General features: G+C 39.8%; 2 protein-coding genes across 13 annotated transcripts in view; both read right to left on the bottom strand.

The window, feature by feature from the left end:
* Positions 1–19,205, bottom strand: part of AFAP1L1 (actin filament associated protein 1 like 1) — a 902,653-nt gene that overhangs the window by 155,214 nt on the left and 728,234 nt on the right. The window lies entirely within an intron of this gene.
* ABLIM3 (actin binding LIM protein family member 3) overlaps positions 1–19,205 on the bottom strand; it is a 213,643-nt gene that overhangs the window by 30,739 nt on the left and 163,699 nt on the right. For all 11 annotated transcript variants that reach the window (XM_042454195.1, XM_042454196.1, XM_042454192.1 and 8 more), the window contains 3 exons: positions 6,495–6,582; positions 2,741–2,799; positions 367–438 (listed from right to left, as the gene is read on the bottom strand). In XM_042454195.1, the coding sequence (XP_042310129.1) occupies positions 367–438; positions 2,741–2,799; positions 6,495–6,582 (219 nt within the window). The remainder of the gene's footprint in view (positions 1–366; positions 439–2,740; positions 2,800–6,494; positions 6,583–19,205) is intronic.

Genomic DNA, 19,205 nt, shown 5'->3' with positions numbered 1-19,205 from the left:
TGGAAAGGGAGCACTAGGATCAGGACTGCAATCAATAGCATGAATTGCCTCGACAATAGGCATCTGAGTTCTTCAGTCAGATGATGCTCAAAGAAGCCATGTCAGTATCAAGACTCTTTGGCAGTTAGACATTCAGCAAAGGGTATATACAATTCAGGTTGAAGTTGTAGTATAGGATTCATGGGTTTGCCTTTACACACCCATGGATCTAGGAAGAGTGTTCCCAGTTCATAAGAATCCAGTCTGCAACAGATAGATGTCTTGGATAATATGTTCTTCTCACCCCACTTAGAAACCACAGAGCACACCTTTCCATATGCAAGGCTTCATAGAACCAGATGCTGCATGCTAGAGAAGTGTACTTACACAAATGACTCGGTTAGGGGAGCCAATGCTGGAGCCAGGTGGGGAAATGGAAGTTTCTGAAGTTCTTCTGTGCTGTATACATAGAAAAGGAGAGAATAGACATTATAATTGAAATGGTATTGCCTTCTGCCAAATCTGCACTACTGAATAAATCATTATAAGTGGCTCTGACCTGAGCAGGAAGCATGTATTTAGTAATAGCAAAGGTAGAGAGCTTGAATAAATTGCTTTTCTATAAGTTCTAGGATTTCTCAACCAAGCTGGCTAAGTATAATGACAATAAGAAATGTCATTAGAAAATAAAATGAAACAAACTTTAAAAATATATTTTATAAGCCCTGCAAAAACCTGACACACCTTCTTACATTTTTTTTCTTCGTAAGCATCTTAATATCTCGATGTGTTGCTGCAAATTGCTACTTATCATATCCTAACATTTCCACCTTCATCACTTCTTGTATATGATTTATCTGACCAGCCCTAACTCAAAACAACCCAGCCATTTTGCATTAATTATATTATTCTGAAACGTTGCACTTTATATCTTCATCAGCTATTCACAGTCAACACTAACAATATTTGGAGACCTAATGAGACATTTCAGAGGTTACTTGGCTATCACTAACCTTCGTTTCACTCTCCTCAACTGCCCATACACAATGTTTTCCTCTGGTCATCATGTTAACAGAAAGATGCCACCCATTCAGAAATCACTTCCCACTAATTCTTTGGCCACTTTTGGGGTGTGGGTTATGGGAGGGAATTTTTTTAGAAAATACTTTATTCATTTTAAAAGCACAACATACAATTCCACACCTTCAACATATAATATAAAACAAACTTACATCCATCTCATATTACACTTCAACATTCCAAAGCCTCCTGACTCCTCCTTTCTAATTTCTTTCAAATCCTTCTTTCAATCTCTTAACCTACTACCTTCTACTATTCCACTTCCTTCTCTCCTTCTTCTTTCTCCTGCTTTGGTAGGGAAAAGTTGAATGCAATACTGACACATACTTTATTAGACATTACCGTTTCTAGTATAGCATTAGGGAAGGATATGGGCTGGCAGCAGGCAGCATACTTTCTCTGTAATGTATAGTTGTGCCCTAAGACTTTAAAACAGTTTTCTTTAGCCTGGATCCCTGCAGATGTTGTTTGATTACAACTCCTATTATCCTTGATAATTGGTCATAGCAGCTAGGTCTGATGAGAATTCTAACCTGAAATATCTGATAACAACCAGTATAGAGAAAGTTGCTCTAAAGGCATGCTACACAATGGGTCTATTACTGTCCCCTGATCTTTGTAAATCACACAGTAGTCTTGCAATCTATGAGCCAATCAATATTAATAGTGCACATGGCAGAGTTGACAGCTAACCCAACAGTTACTCTGCTCAATGATATTGCAGAAGTGGCAATAAAATTAAAGGTAGTGGTCCACACTGTCTCATGATACCACTGCCACAAGCCTCTAGTTTCTTTGAGTGCAGGCAATAAGGGTACCAACTGGAATACATATCTTGTTCCAGTCACAGTCCTCAGAATCCAGAATGTAATGGTTTAGCTAGTATAGGGATAGAACTGGCTACCAACAACCTGGCTCTACTCTCACTGAGCCTATATTCTTGGTTTTTTTTTCTGGACAAAATCTAAAATTCTGCAAACCTTGAACCAAAGCTCAAGGTTAATGAATCATTATTTCGTGTAAATAGAAATATGACTCTGGGGTAGAAACAAGAAGCAAAGGGCAACCCATTCTGCAGGGAAGTATGATCAAAAATGTTTATTCAGCAATGCTTTCAACATTATTGTTCTGGCCAGAAAGATGGGAGCTGCAGAACATGGAGAAGATGCTGAAAGCCATTTCATAATTTATGCACTGAATGAGTTTGCTGTGGATACACTGGTATTACACAGTGCACCTGTACATTCCTTGACATGTAACAGACACATGCCAGGAAGCCAAAGCCAAGTGCATTTCCACAACAAGAATATATCATGTGCCCTGAAAATGTTTGGAACTGCAGATCTCCCTTTGGCATTTTGCATGTTTACTATAAACGCTAGTGGCAATGCAAACAACACAACAGCTGTGTAGCATATGAAGTCTCAAGACAAAGGAACTGAATCTATGGTACAGGCTCCTTGGTTATAGCTTCAAAGATGCTGAAGCCTGTAATCTTAGTCCATGTCCTGAAAGATCAAAGCCCCCAGATGCTAAATTTCAAACTTCCTCTTCTCTCACAATTGCTATGCCTTTCCAAACAAACAATAAATGCTCTGACTCCCTATTAGTGACATATACTCCTATTCCAGGTATCATATTGGTTGCTGCAGTTCTCTATTCAACCCCAGTTCCATTTTACCTTTAACTTTTTTTCTGCTCTTGCTGCTTGTTTGCATATAGGATGCCACACTTCTGACCCTGGAACAGAGGAGAATGTGTCACAATGACAAGCTGTTCAACTGAGAAGGTAATTTACATGCAGCACTCAGGTTCAAAAAAATAATACTACATCTCTGTGATTATGGCACATTACAAAATTACTGTAGAGTGGAAGGAACCGAAGGGCATTTCCACCAGATGGAGGGCTCCTCGCAGTAATAACTAGACCTCACTGTGCAAAGAGGACAAATAAGCAGTAGAATGGTGGGAGCAGTGGCTTACCAAGTAGAGGATGAAGTTATCTGAACCCCCATAAAATTTGGTGAATAAGGCAGGGTGACTCTGTGATGAAAGCCTCATGAGGAACCATTCAATAAGGCCATTTAGTTTAACATCATGCCAACAAGTAATATTGCTTCCATCCAGTCCTGCAACTTATGCCAGCCACAGAATGGGGATCCAGCACTAAAATGTCTCATGAGCAGTGCTGCTGCCTAGCTCAAGTGAGTGATTCAAGCTCTGGATTCCTGTTAATTGAGCACTCCTAGTCCTTTTCAAGTTATAATGCCTGTGTGTAATATTAAGGGTTGGCCATTTGCTGGACAAATGGGACACTAGTTCTGAATGCCTGTGCAAATGGGAATGTGGACCAGTTGGCTCCCATCCAATGCCACTGCAACATAGTGCTGCTATTGGAACTCCCTCACACTTCCAGGCAGTTTCTGTTTTCCCATGTCTGATTAGTTGCAGATTGTTGAAACAAGGTGGTGGTATACATTCATGAGTGTTCTAATTGATTACATGAAATACTCTTCCCATTCCCTTCTTATGGATGAGTAACATAGCGGGCAGCATTGCCCGTGGCAGGTGGTAGCAAAAGGTTCCAGTAACATAGAGCAATAGTGGAATGCTAAAGGATAAAAGGATGAATCAAAGATATCAAATAGAGAAGTAGATTTATGATGTTCTCTAGGGTCTCCTAATAATCTGGGACCGGTTTTGGATAAAAGTCAGTGCACACACTAAAACCACAGTGGGTGCTTCGGCAGCACAGCTATGTCTGTTTGTGTGCACGCACACACATATATTCCTAAAATATCAGCCCTTGATCAGGTTTGGATGCTGATTTTTAAAAGAAAGTTCAAATTGTCCTTTCCACCCTTGTCTCTCCTTTCATTGCTGTCTGATGGAAAGAAGGAAGGAAAGGCTTAAAGAAAAGAGAGATATGCTTTCAGACTTAGTGATGACACTGCATGCCATTGATTTTGGGGGCTTATTGATTTTCCTAAGATCCTTCCACCTTAATGGTGTGGTCAAAGGAACATACCTTCAGCTGGAAATGAAAAGAAGGATGCTAGGAACAGAAAAAAACACTAACCGTGTAATATGATTCCACATGCTTCACTTCTGTGGCTGTATGATCCTCCCAGGATCATGGTTATTGCTTTAGGTCTCAAAACTAGCTACTCCTGGCTGCTGATAAAGGTCAAAGTAAGATCACACACTTTTCAATTTCAATTACAAAGTGCTTTGTGTGGTTTGAATATGCTTCTGCCTACCTGGCTTTACAAAGACATCATCAAAATTGCCAGACAAATGATTGGAAAAAGCATAAAGTTCTCATAACAATGAAGGACTTGTCTTTGCAGTGAACAAACTCATCACATGTAACAGACTCCAGCAAAAAAAAAACAACAAAAACCAATTCCCATTTTATTAGTTTACTAAAATTTGTGTGTAGAGCTTGAAGAGATGTGCATTAATTTTGCTGTATAGTCCCCTGAGTTAATTTCATTTCACCAGGGAATACTATAGAAGAAAAAACTCTGGAACAGAGCTTGGATCAGTTACTTCTTGGACAATAAAATCCACAGTCTGTCAGCTAATATGGCCATTACCCATGCTGGCTGGCAGATTAGGAAACTGAAGACAAAAAGAAGCTTGTAGATGACCTCTGCTAGAAATGATCCCCACAAAGGGGGGATCATCAATCTGACTTGGCTCATCACCTTTGTCTGCAATACAAAAAGGCCAAAGGTCAGCATTTGTTAAATACTAGTGCAGTAAAGAATGGGGGGCAGGCACTAGATGCACTGGGTAAAAAGGTACATCCAACAGGCAGGTTGTGACCAGCTAGCCTTTTCCAAAGAAAATATCCAGATATTCAGGCAAAAGTTCTATCCATTAACCTAAGCAAGTATACAGTGTGTGTGTATCATCTGTTTTCATTATACTATTTTTTTTTGAAGACACAAATGCAACCATATGTCTGAAGATGTGTATGCAAATATTAATTAGGGAAAGACCAAACACACATTTTAGATTGTACAAAGCTTAGCAGATTTTCATTCTTTTTTATGCTTATTTTATTTGACCCTTATTATGTAAAGTGCTGTGCAAACTTTACAGCATTCTATAAATAATTGTTAACAACAACAACAATCATGTATTTCCCAGATTAGTCTTCTATAAGTCAGTCTTTGAACTTGCTCTCAGGAGCCATTTTCTGTGAAAAACAGGCATTGGATACTTGTCCTACAATATCACTGAAATGACTCTTAAGACATAGGTGTATGTACACAAACTACTAGATTCAACAGTAAAGTAAATCATGCAAGTTAATGAGCTGAGAAGGTATAGAGAGGGAAGGCAAAAATAGAGAAAGAATGTAAGGATAAATTATAGGGTCAAAATAAGAGAAATTTAGAAAAAAGAAGAGAAATTCTGGCAGGTTTTGTCCTATTCTGGGAACATACTAGTGACAAGGTCAGGTGCATTCAGATAAAACTGCAAAATTGAAAGGCTAATTCTGACCTTGACAGGACTATTCTGCTACTCACAAAATGAATCATGAATTTCTAGACAAAAAAACTATCCTTCTACCCCCATGTCTTCCTTCTACCCACACACATTCCCACTTTTTGGTGCCCCACTTTGAGGTCACTTGGTCTACCATAGCAACAGGTGCCACTTGCAGGCAGAGTTCAGGCATGATGGCCAGGTGCAATAGTTGAAGAGGGATTTTAACCTTTCTCTATATTTCCATTACTATGGCAGGGTTTCTCATAATACCATGCTGGCTGACAGACCAACATGACACAAATGGCACATCCACACCCCCACAGTGATCTGTCAATTGCCACCCTACACAGAAAGCAACCCATCCCTAACCAAACAGCTCAAGTAGTGTGAGGGTGGGAAGGAAGCCACCCTGCAATTAATGCAGGCAGAGAGAGGGTAATTAGTGCTTCAGGGTGACAAGCACCTAAAGGCTGAATAAAGGACAAACACTGTTTCCCACTAGGCTGAAAATAGACCTGAGTTCATACAAAGACCCATTAATTTCTGCCTGCTTCATTCCATAACCTCCTCAGTGAGCTGAGTATCTTGCAACATCAGAATATTTAAAGAGGTTTGCCATGGGACTTAATCATAGGGCCGCTGTTTGCAAATCTTCGTTGATATGAGACTGATAATATTTATCTGTATTTCATGCAATGTGCACTGAAGATTAATCAGCCTATCTTGAAGGAAATCTAGAAGACACCATGACAAAGGACTCCATGACCTTGAGAGATGCAGTGCACAGCTCTCATGCAATGTTTACAGAAGCCTTGAAAAATATGAGAAGTGCAAATTCTGAATATCAGAATTGTCTATCTAGCTTAGATAGACATACAGTAGACAGCCTACTCCACTGTGTGATCTTTTTCTCAGGAGGCTGCTGTTCCTACCTGTGAGGTACATCTCTTCTCCTTCAGTGAACATCTGGTGGCAACGCACACATCTGGCACAAGTGGGGTGGTAATGCTTCCCCCCTGCCTAAAAGAATCAGTAAGAAAAGACAACTCTCAGATAGAAAGAACTGGCAAAATTCCCTGGTAACTTGCTTGTTTCTTATGTATTTCTTCTCGCCAACAAACTCCCACCCAAAATGCAGTTCACAGTCAGAATAAAACAACAAATAGTACCAATATAAAATATATAGTCTCTTAAAGCAATTTAGAATGCAACTGTTTTTAATTCTTAAAAACTCTGCCCAATTCAAGCAGCCAGTTAGACCCAAGTCTGCTGCACAATGTAGCCATTTCACTCTGCCTCATATATCTGGTCTCATTATAAGACCTTTCTATAGTGATCCATGCAGCTAGGTGGGTTTACACATTTCTGCCACTAGCATTTCCATATGTAACACAATATTACAACATTTCTATAAAGTTGTCCGTTTGCCTGTTTCTTCTCACAGATCTATTTTCTTGATTCACTTTCTTTCTAATGAACTAGTCCATGGGATATTATGTTAATGCTCCATAGAAAGATTTGAAATGACTGTGACCTATTTTGCCATCATTAATAAAAAGTCAATACTCCTTTGTGTGGTACAGTCTTGCTGGGTGTACTGTAAAAAAGCAGTAATAAAAACTTTGGGTCACATTTTTCATCTTGTTTGATTACTTTATGCCACTCCTCAAAGATTTTCCCTCTCAGCCTTTATTAACCTCATATTTTTGCCACATCTAAAATATATATTTCCACTTTCCGACATCTTCACCAGCGAAGTGGTGCATCATTACTACATACACACCTTAACATTAAGGGGGAGTGTTATCTTGTATATTTAATTTTTAAAATATTTTCTCTTATTTTGATTGATACACATTTAAATATCCATTTGCATTGCATTGGATGAAATCTCTTTGAGCTTAATATTTTATTCCCACACCTTTCAACCAATCTGAAATGCTCATGTATTTTGGTACTATTTTTTTTGTAATGTATTCAAGACTATATCCTTCATTTCACTTTCTCAAACAAATAACAAGTTTGATACAAATAGTGACTAGATGTGTGCTGAAATGTTATATTTGGTATTTGGTTTGCTTTAATATATCCCAATTGTTTCTTTAATTTGTTCTTCTTTCTTGTGGCTTGTTCCGCAAAACACACCCTTTAGCTAAATAAATATTTTAAATTTCACATCCTGTAATGTTTATGTTACTCAGATTGCTAAACAGTGCTTGATTTAAGGATGAGATGACAGCCAAGATCAAGAAGGATTGTTTTGTGTAGAATTTTTTTTCAAATCAATAATCCAATTTATTAGAATTATAATTCTTGATAATTTCCCCAAGTGTAATTTATGCACAAAAATGTATGCCTGATTTTGTTTCCATTACATCTTTGGTGCCATCTATCTGTGCATGCATTTTTCCCTTGTTTGTGTTTATTATTTCCATAACCTGCTCTTTTTGCTAATTATTTTGCTTTGGGTTTTTTGGGTTTTTTTGGTGGTATGTGGATTGGTAATGTCTGCAATAAGAAGTTAGACAGGCTATCCATTTTACAACAGCTGCCACATAAAATTATTTTTTTAGACTTCTGTATCTTTAGCTTTATTCAATTATGGTTTACAATTAAAGTTTATTAGATTTTTTAAGGCTATGACATGTGAATTCCAAGTCATTTAATATATTACTACATATCTGATTTTTTCTCCTGTAGTGCTCCACTTGTATACTGACCCATGACATCTCTGAATCCCCCCCCCCCCCCCCGCAGTGTATTTTGAGGACTGACTCTGATACTAAGGTGCCTTTTATGGTTATCTGCCCTGCCAATCCATAGATATAAGGCCCAGATTTACTTTTTAAGCTATAGCATTGGTGGCAAAACTATGGCATGCATTCCACAGGGGGCATGCAGAGCCCTCTCTGTGGGCACGCGTGCCATCACCCCAGCACAGAGTCCCAAATCCTGCCTGCATCTCTTCCTCCTCCTCCTCTCCTTCCCCCGCCACCGCTGCTACTGTCTCCTCCTCTTACCTCCTCCTCCTCCTCACTGCTGCCACTGCCTCCCCCTCCTCTTCCTCCTCTTACTTCCTCCCTCCCCCTCTTCCTCCTTGCTGCTGCTTCTGCCGCCTCCTCCTCCTCCTCCCTGGTCTCCAGACTCGCATGCTGAAACCACTATACACACTGGCTCTCTATCTTACATATTTGTTGTTCCTGTTATTGTACTGTGCCTTCTGTGCTTTATTATGTTTGTTGTTGTGTGCTTCCAAGTTGTTTCCAATTCCAACCTTAAGGTGAACCTATGCTGGGGTTTTCTTTTCAAGGTATGTGGGGTTTTTTTGCCATTGCCATCATTTGAGGCTGAGACTGTATGACTTGCCTAAGGTCTTCCAGTGGGTTTCATAGCCTGGCTGTTCAGGGGGGATTCCAAAAATTCCTTCATGTTGAGCAGGGCTGAGAAGGATGGGTTTAACATTTATATGAGTAGCTTTTTGTTTTGTTTTTGAGCTTTTATTTGGTCAGGTCCTCCATTTTTTCTTTGCATGTTTTCCCCTCAGAAGTTCTGCTGTCCTACCCCAAGAAGTCCCTCAACCTGGACGTCCCACCCTCCTGACACCAGGTAACACCTGGTGCAAGAACACCACTGAGTTTGGGTACTCAGTCTCTAAAAGGTTTCCTATCACTGAGCTATAGAATAGCACAGACAGCCAAAAAGCCAAACAGATGGGTCCTTGAACAAATCAAGCTTGAAATTTCCTTGGAAGCCAAGATGGTCAAATTGAAGCTGTTGTACTTTCACTACATCATGTGGAGGCATGACTCATTAGAAAAGATAACAATGCTAAGAAAAGTAGAGTAGCAGAAAGAGAGAAAGACCACACGCCACATGGACAGACTCAATCAGGGAAGTTACGGGCATGGATTTGCAGGAATTAAGCAGAGTAGTGGAGGACAGGGGGAACTGGAGATGTTTCGCTCACAGGGTTGCCATGAGTCTGGACTAACTCAAGGGCAGTGAACAACAACAACAACAACAATCACTGTCTGGTACTTAATCGCTTTGATCACATTGGAAAAGCGGGGTAAAAATAAACTATTATTATTATTATTATTATTATTATTTAATTTGTGTTTACATTGCTTCATCTTTTTAGGGTTTTTCTGCTATTTTATTCCTATCTGGTTCTGTTGTAGTTTCTAAAAGTTTAAAGTTATTTAACTTTGTAATGTGTCTTAGCTGTAAGACTGTCCCCAGAAAAATAACTGTTTACAAGTGCATTTATGTGTAAGCTGTTATTTCCCTGTTCTCATTGTGGGGAGGCAATGTCAGACTCCTCCAAAGATGATCAGCTACTGAAGTCCAGCAGAGAAGGTACATTTGGGATCTTCCACCCTAATTACCTATGCCATACATTCAATACCAAAGTTGACATTCAGTTACAGAACCAGTACATTTTTTCAATTCTCACACAAAATTCATATCAACAAGACCTATTTCCTAGAACTTTTCAATAAGAGTGGAAGTGAGCTGCAGACAAATGTTTTGTATCAAATGTTGTCACTTAAACCTGGATGCCAGCTGTGTATAAAATACAAAATCAGAATTAAACAAAAGGGTTGCTTTTCCAGCTCCAGATATGATGATAGTGTTTGAAATGAATGGGTCATTCAAGGCTCCCAGTGAGTAAAAACATGTAGGCTCAACCTTCACATTAGCTTTGTGACAAGGAGAGGCCAAGAGGTGCTCAGAGCTGTCACACTGATTTAAAAAACCACACAGTCTACCACACTTCAGCTTTTGTCAGCTGTATGACTTTGCTAGAACTGGGCAGGGTGACAAGTCACCACACAGCCAAACCCAGGGTGTTGTCATAACTGTAAATTACCACTGAAATGGTGTGATAGACCTGTTTTGCAAGTTGGCATGAAACTGCATATCTACACAATATAATTAAATCACTTTTATGGTCATCGGCTGATATGCCAGCTGCACCCTTTCCTGGAAGTAAAGGACCTAGAAACTGTTGTACATTCACTGGTAACTTCATTACTTGATTTCTGTAATACGCTCTACATGGGGCTACCCTTGTGTCTAGTCCGGAAACTTCAACTAGTGCAAAATATGGCAGCGAGGCTGGTTGCCGGAAAAACTACGAGTGACCGAATAACACCCATCTTAAAATCTCTTCACTGGCTGCCTATTAGTTTCCGGGCACAGTACAAGGTGTTGGTTATAACCTTTAAAGCCCTACATGGCTTGGGCCCAACCTATTTGAGGGATCGCCTGCTTCCATATAATCTGCCCCGCACCCTCAGGTCCTCTGGGAAGAATCTATTGCAGCCCTTAAAAACCAGACTAACTGCTACCTCCCAGAGGGTTTTCTCTGCAATTGCTCCCAAACTATGGAACGGTCTGCCAGACGAGATCCGTCAAATTGCCAGCTTAGACAGCTTTAAAAAAGCTGTCAAGACAGATCTCTTCCGACAGGCCTTTCCTGAATAAAAGTGCCCGGCCACAGAATGACTGCCCCTCACATCATGTATCAGCCCACTGCTCTGTCCTCGCTGTATTTTTAATTGTGTTTTTAACAGATGTTTTAATTGTAACTTGTTTAATCCTGTTTTAAGGGGGGGAATTTGGGATATAAATTTGTAAATGTGGATTTTAACGTGTTGTAAGCCGCTTTGATTGTCCTGTCACAGAAAAGCGGGATATAAATAAAAGTTTTATTTATTATTTTATTTATTATAGTTCTGTCATAACGAATCCTGGGGATTTGCAGTTTAATGAGAGACATAGCATTCTCTTCTAGAGAGAAGTAATCCCCTGAACCACAGTTCCCAAGGTACCCTGAAAAGAGGTAATGAAGATTAAACTGGAGTACTTTGAAAACTGTAGTGCATGGAACTCTCTAGTAGATGATTCAGAACACCACAATAAACTATAAATAGCAGGATTTCTTAGGACTGAGCCATGATGGTTAAAGTAATATCAGACTGACATAGCTATATTGGTCCGGTACATACCTCTGAAAAAGGTTGGACTGGACGTGGCCTGTTTCCCTCTGGAGGGACGCTGTAGCACCCAAACCATGCAGTGTCCCTCCAGAGTAAAAAGAACCCGGAAAAATCAGGTCCTTTTTACAGCACCCAGTGCACGTCACAAGTGTGCCATTGGCATGCCAGTGATGCATGCAACACGCAGTGACGTGTATACACTGAGCGTCCCTTATGTCAAGATGGCAGCGCCCATGTGGACAGGACACCACCATGATGCTGCCATTGTGCCGTGCCGTGCTAGGGTTAGGGAACGTGCGGTTGGTGCATGGTCCCTAACCCTAGTATCACCGGTGGCACACTGCTTCGGGACCATCTGTCCCGGGCCATAATGTACTTAAGCAAATTATCATGGCTGGTGATCGTGAAGATAGCTGTCATGGAGCAAGACTTACAAAAACCAGTAGCACCAAAAATATTATTGAAACGTCCAGCCATAATTTCCACTTCAACGTTCTGATCAGAAGACTGCTTTTTCTGATGCCTTCAGTAACTACGATACTCTAAGATTAGAAATAGAAACCTACTATTTTACCCTCTTGTCAAGCAGCAGGGCTGTTCTCCCTGCCCTTTAACAAGGATAATAGGTTTAATTGGTAGCTTGTTTCCACTCAGAAGTGTCTGTTAGGATTTCAATTATAGACTCACTTTCAGGGTTTCAGAGCTTAGATGCAGGCATGGGCTTACCTTGGTATAGTCTGTTCTGCTGTTTGCAAAGCATTACTCCCAAAGGGGCATTTTGCAGCAATAATAACAACAATAATGATGGTGATGATGATAACCAAAGAGAGAATGAGGGATTATTAAAGGGTATGAGCAAAGGAAGGATTTGAAGGTCTTTCATTACAGAAGGAACATTTAAAGTTAAAGCCAACATTAAGGGTAGCTTTCCTAAGAAGCAGCCACCTAAATCTCACATGAACAGTCACCAGTTAACATGCAGGGGTAGCTGTGTTGGCCATTTAGTAAATTCAAACAAAATTCCACCAAACAGTGATATCTTTATTGGCCAACCGAAATGCACAATATACTTGTTGCAAGCTTTCAAAGCTCCACGGGTTTCTTCATCAGGCAAGATGTTTCATACCAAACAGGAGAAAAATTGATGTCTGCATTTTGTCGTTTCTGTCATTAGTTAAGATTCTATGGAGAGGGTATCTTTAGCAGGCTGGCCCCTCCTCCTCTGGCCATGCGGTAATAGGTAGATTTTCAAAGTCCAGGAAATTTAAAGTCCATTTGCATATGGAATTTATATATGCATATGCAAATGGATATTCATATGCAAATGGACTTTAAATTTCCTGGACTTTGAAAATCTCCCTATTACCACATGGCTGGAGGAAGAGGGGCCAGCCTGCTAAAGATACCTTCCCCATACCATCTTTCTCCTGTTTGGTATGTAACATCTTGCCTGATGAAGAAGCCAGTGAAACTCTGAAAACTTGCAACAAGTATATTGTGCATTTCGGATGGCCAATAAAGGTGTCACTGTTTGGTGGATTTTTGTTTGAAGTCACCAGTCAGATCAGCCCAGTGTTAAGCCATGGTGCACAAGCCTCGTTTATGGCCATAATACTCTTGGCCCTAAAAACTGGTCCATACTTATGCTGTTTATCTATCAAAATGGATGGCTGGCCTCATTCACAAAGCCAATATTGTATCTCAGAAATAAGATACAGAAATGAGATTACAGCACAGAGTCCTCTCAAAACAAAACATGGAGACATGCATTGTATTTTGAATTGTAATCTGTACCAGATATATTTTCTAGAATATGTCATAATATACTCTGTATTTCACACTATTAGTACCTCTGAGTAGGTGGGTTGGTGGTAGAAGGAAACTGAGTACTTAGAAACACTTTCCCACAATATTCCTTGTCTGGATATGTACTGCAGGAGAACATTATCCCAGTAAGGATGCTGCTTGAACCAGATTGTAAGAGTTGTTGCCTATTCAACTACCATTAAACCAGAGAGAGAAATGGATGTTTGCAACTTGACAATCCTCATTTTCTGTTTTATGTAGGGAACTAGACTAGATCACTAGATATTAGATGGTTTTAGTATTAATACCAGAAAGCTTTTATGTTGGTCATATCTGCTGGTATGTACTGTACTGATTATAATTGCAATTACTTATTTGATGAAAATAAATTTGATTTAATTTGATTTGACTAGATTGCAGATTCTCAGATTGCTACATGGAGTGTCAGGCTGGGATTTATGCAGTGAGCTGACTTGCTCTGAAGTAAGTACCATAGGTGTGAGATTATGTGATCCTATAAGTTAAAAAGCTATACTGATAATAACACTGCTATTGGTAGGATTTTCAAACTGATGCAGGCTTTTACAGAGAAGCTAGACTATTCTAAACACCTTAAAATGGTGAGGGGAAGCCATTAGGCAGCAGCAATAGGGGAAAACACTGGCGGAGAATCTCTCAAAGACAATGGCAGTGTCAATTAAGTAACTTGTTATTACTATGCAGAAAGAGGCAATAGTAAAATATTTCTGAATGTCATTTACCATGGAAACCCTGACACAATAAAAATGAGATTATCAAGGACATTATCAAGGAAGAATGCAAAAAGACATTACCTATAATCAAAAAAGGAGGAGCCTAATTGGATGACTTGCAAAACTCTTCTTGCTGGGTAAGGACAAGCGAGAAGCAATAGATGATAGAAATAGGTACAATCCTAAAAGCAACTTCATCAACTTGTACTCAGAGACAAAGAGATACTTTGTAAATTACAATAAAACCAGGTGCCACAATATTTGATTTTCTTAATATATAACCTATATTCTAGAGAAGAAGCCTATAAAGGGACAGAATATAGAAAACCAGAACAGTTTCCTATTGGCAGGAGAGTCAAACAAAGCTACATTTAAACAACCTATCTGGGAGTATCCTTGATCTGTCTCTGCAGCTGTCATCTCAAATAGATGCAATGGCCAAGAGTGCTTGGTATCAGCTTCACTTGATACGCCAACTGCGTCCCTACCTGGACCAAAAGGACTTGAAGCAGTGGTACTTGCACTGGTAATCTCTCGTTTAGATTTCTGTAATGCACTCTACTTGGGGCTACCCTTGTACCAAGTTTGGAAGCTTCAATTGGTTCAAAATGGGGCAGCCAGATTGGTCACCAGGACACCTAGGTTTGACCATATAACATCAGTATTGAAATCTCTGCACCAGTTGCCAATTAGCTTTCTGTGGCGGGTTACAAACCGCCACTTGGGACGTCCTCAGGACGTCCCAGTTTAAAAAAGGGGCGTCTCTTCCAGACGCCCCTATTCCTGTTACGGACTCTGTCTGTAACAAACGGCGGCGGCTGTTCCACACGGCCGCCGCCATCTTGACGTAACGGACGCTGTGCATCCACACGTCGCGCAGCGCTAATGACGTCGTGAGTGCGCCATTGGCGCCTCGTGGCGTCATGAGCGCGCCGCCAGAAGAAGCTCCATTTTGGAGCTTCTTTTTTGCTCCGTAAGGGAGCCGTGCGGTTTGGCTGCAGCAGCTCCCTTGCAGAGCAAACAGCAGCGCCGGGAGACCGCCGCAAAGTTTGTAACGCCTCTATGACATCTATGAAGGAACTAGATATGATCAACAAGGGGCAAGATATATCAATGAATACCAAAGTCATGATTGTCCATGCCATAGTATTTCCAGTTTCTATGCATGGCAGCAAAAGCTGGACAGTGAAAAAAACTGACAGGAAGATAATCAGGTGCTGGAGGACAGTTCTACAGATACAATGGAAGCTAAAATGAGAAATGAATAGTTCCTACAGCAAAATAAGCCTGACGTCTCCCTTGAAGCCAAGATTACTAAATTAAGGTTATCATATTTTCAACACATCATGGGACCATATGCCTCATGACAAAGCTTGGTAAAGTGGAAGGCAAAAGGAAAAGAGGATGACCTCATTAAAGGTAGATGGACTCCATCAAAAAAAGCTACAACCCTAAGTTTGCAGAGCCTAAGCAGGTTAATAACAAATTGGTCTCACATTCATAGGATCACAGTAAGCTGAAGTTAACCTGACAGCAAATAAGAACCACAAGAGTACCCTAGCCTCCCTGAATATATTTGTTCACTATATACATCACTATATGGAAGATAGAACACATTAAAAAAAGCACTGGTTAGATACAAATATGAACTTCTTTTGCTGGGTTAATGGGCACAGTAGAGTAAAGAGCAACTAAGAGCAATCACTAACTATTTCTCCCTAATACATTCTTGAATACTTAAGAGTATTTTGAAATATCGAGTTTTCACAGCCACATGGGGAACAGTGATAATTCATGTGCTAATAGTTGCTACTCCAGATGACTAGCATTAGCAAATGGGGCATCATTCATCTTATGAGGAGAGGGGGCAAATGTAATGCCAACCTCCACTACTTCTAGATATCATTCTGACTGAAGGCATTGCTTCCACCATTCTACCTTAGTAGTATTATCACTAGAAGTCTGGTTAAGTGGTGTTTGGAAGGAAAGCTCAGTAATCTGGGATTTGTGCCAGGAATCTACATGGCACATTGAACAAAGTATCTAGAAAATCAGCTGTTGAACACAATCCTGCAGTGTGGAACCAGCCAAGAAAGCACACCTCTAATCTAAATCTAATAAAGAACAAGGGTATGTGGCTGCTCATCTGTATCGCACCAACACATCTCCCTAGCAGTGTCTATTAACAGAAATATATGGGCATTATCACACTCCATGTTTTCCTACTATTTGATAGTGGCTGCCAGTGAACTTCAGCAGAGATGGGGAATTGCTGTTGAATGCAACAATCCTATTTCTTTCATTAAATACATCTAGGAAGAGTTATATGGCAGATGCAGGACCATTGAAAGCTTGTGCAGAATTAAAACACTGGCCCATTTAGCTCAGCACTTTTGAGAATACTGCTCCCTGCCAGGGTTTAAAGCAGGATTCTTTCCCAGCTTTACCTGAGACTTTTGCAAAGCATATGGTCTGCTACTGAATGTATTAGTATCCAAAAGGCCCTTACAATGGAAATAGAAAGACCATGCTTTCACCCACTTTGCATCCACCCCTGTTCTTTGATCGCTGTTTTTCCAGGCATGCTGCAATGTTGCAATAGCATTTTGTCTTTCCTCAGACAAATACAAGCCCTGCTTTTCTCCTCAGAAAAAAACAAACTAATTTTCTCTGATCTGACATAAACTTTATCTTTCATATTCCATTATTCAGAAATGCTGGATCCCTGTTTTATTACAAACACATTTTTTCAAGAGTCAATATGTCCACAGTGCAAGATTCTTCAACACATTATAAAAAGAAAAAAGAAAGAAAAGGCTGAGCTGTTGAAAATCCAACGAAGCGTAACGCTTTAGCAGTCTCTTATGATGCTCCATTATCTGATTCTTCTGCCTCGCTCTTTCATAGCTTTCAAGAGCGGAAATTTGGAAATCAGTGATGATCATGCAAGTGAAGTAAATGAATCATTGAGACACTTGCGGCTGAAAGCAACAAATGTCTCTCCCCCACTTTTCATAAATATCCTGTTCCTTCAGGAGAATAATGTTTGTGCTAATTCAGGTATCCTCTAGAATTCCACTGAGATTTATGAGAATGTGTTAGCTGAGCCACATCTGGCTTTGTCCATCTCTTTAGTGATGTGGGTACAAAATCAAGTGAAAGACTGATGCTGCCTAATGCAGTGGTGTCAAGAAAGCTGGCCACTTAAGCCCAATAAGCCAGTCTCAGGGGTGAATGAAAAAGGTTATGTGGGATTTACCACAGAATCCTATGAGCCACTCAACGGAGGCAGCAGCTCATAAGATCAAGTGCTGAGTTTCTAGTGTCCTTTTGAGAGAAAGACCCTTGTGCTGATCCCACTGGCACAAAAGCATCCACTGGTATTACTATCTTTACCTCTGCCCTTGCTTTTCTGACCCATAGCAAACTTCTTGGATAGAGGAAATATGTGGTAGCCAAATATACATGGGGGAATAACTCTCCTGGGCAACTTAAAAAATAAAGGTATAAAAATATGATAGATGAGTGCTGGTCAAAGTAGTGGTCAGTGACTGTTTCCAGTCTAGAAGCCATCAGCTGCTTGTCTGCCGAGCTTCCAGTAAAGAATGAAACAGTTGTACCAATGGGGACAAATATGGTACTGACCCCATTGGGAAAAAGGTGCTGATTTACAAACTAAATAGTATGAAAAGCACTCAGGAGACATACACAACTTCTGCCTTTATTTCTAGGAATTTGAATAAAGTATACCACTAATTACACTTCTCTTCTGTCTCAGACTTTCTTAAAGAAAATTAAGTCTTTCTATGAGGAGAGACTTAGGGAGCTGGGTATGTTTAGCCTAGAGAAGAGAAAGTTAAGAGGTGATATGCTAGCCCTGTTTAAGTATTTGAAAGGGCATCTTATTGAGGATGGAGCAAGCTTGTTTTCTGCTGCTCCAGGGAATAGGACACGGAACAATGGATTCAAGCTACAGGAAAAGAAATTCTGCCTAAACATTAGGAAGAACTTACTGACAGCACAAGCGGTATGACAGTGGAACGCACTCTCTTGGAGTGTAGTGGAGTCTCCTCCTTTGGAATTTTTTAAACAGAGGCTGGATGGCAATCTGTCAGGTATGCTTTGATTGTGTGTTCCTGCATCTCATCTATTTTCACCATTTCAACAATGCTGAGAGATAGCATATAAAGGGATCTTGTAGCACCTTTGAGACTTAGGAAATTAACACATGCAGCTTTTAAACCACATTTTCACTGCTAGAGAAGTAATAGTATACTATAGTAATAGTATAGAAATTTACTTTAGAGAAAAACCTAATGAATTCAGTGGAGATTTCTTCAAATCAGAGATATACAAAACTGCACTATAAGAGTCTGTCTATCCAATACCAGCCAGCCAGAGACCTCTGAAAACCTCACAACAGTACATATGGAGAAATCACTCTTCCCTGTTTGCCATTAGTACTTGGCATTCATAGGTATTCTGTCACAGGTTTCATTGAGCTAGAATGGCTAATAATTACTGTTGGCTTAACCATCTATAACTTTTGTAAATTTTTCAAAATGATGCTTTTTTCCAGCCAAAAAGCATAGTTAAACAGTTCAGAGATACCTGTAGCAGGCTTTATCTGGGCATTAGAACTTACTTTTTGGATTATAACTCCCAGAATGAACAACCCATGCTGGTTGGAGATGGTGGAAACAGCAGTTCAAAAAAACCCACCACAAAACACCTTTACAAGTTGTCATCTGGACCCTCAAAAATCCTAGAGTATTGGAAGTAATAGAAGAATATGGAAAATATGTGGGACTGAAAATAAATAAAAGCAAGTCAACCATGTTAACACTTCATATGACAGAAGTAGGAAAAAAACAACTACAAGAGAAGACAAAGGTTAAAATACAAAAGAAAATAAAATATTTAGGAATAAATCTGACTACGGTATTTGATAACAACTATAAAAGTATGTGGTATGATATTAAAGCAAAATTAATTAAATGGGGCAGTTTATACACTTCATTATTGGAAAAATATCAATCATAAAAATGAATGTGTTACCAAAGATAATGTTTTACTTTCA

Source organism: Sceloporus undulatus, chromosome 2, assembly GCF_019175285.1.
Source record: "Sceloporus undulatus isolate JIND9_A2432 ecotype Alabama chromosome 2, SceUnd_v1.1, whole genome shotgun sequence".
NCBI lineage: Eukaryota > Metazoa > Chordata > Lepidosauria > Squamata > Phrynosomatidae > Sceloporus > Sceloporus undulatus.
Note: the sequence above shows the minus strand (reverse complement) of the source record. Positions and strands in the feature narration are given on the sequence as shown.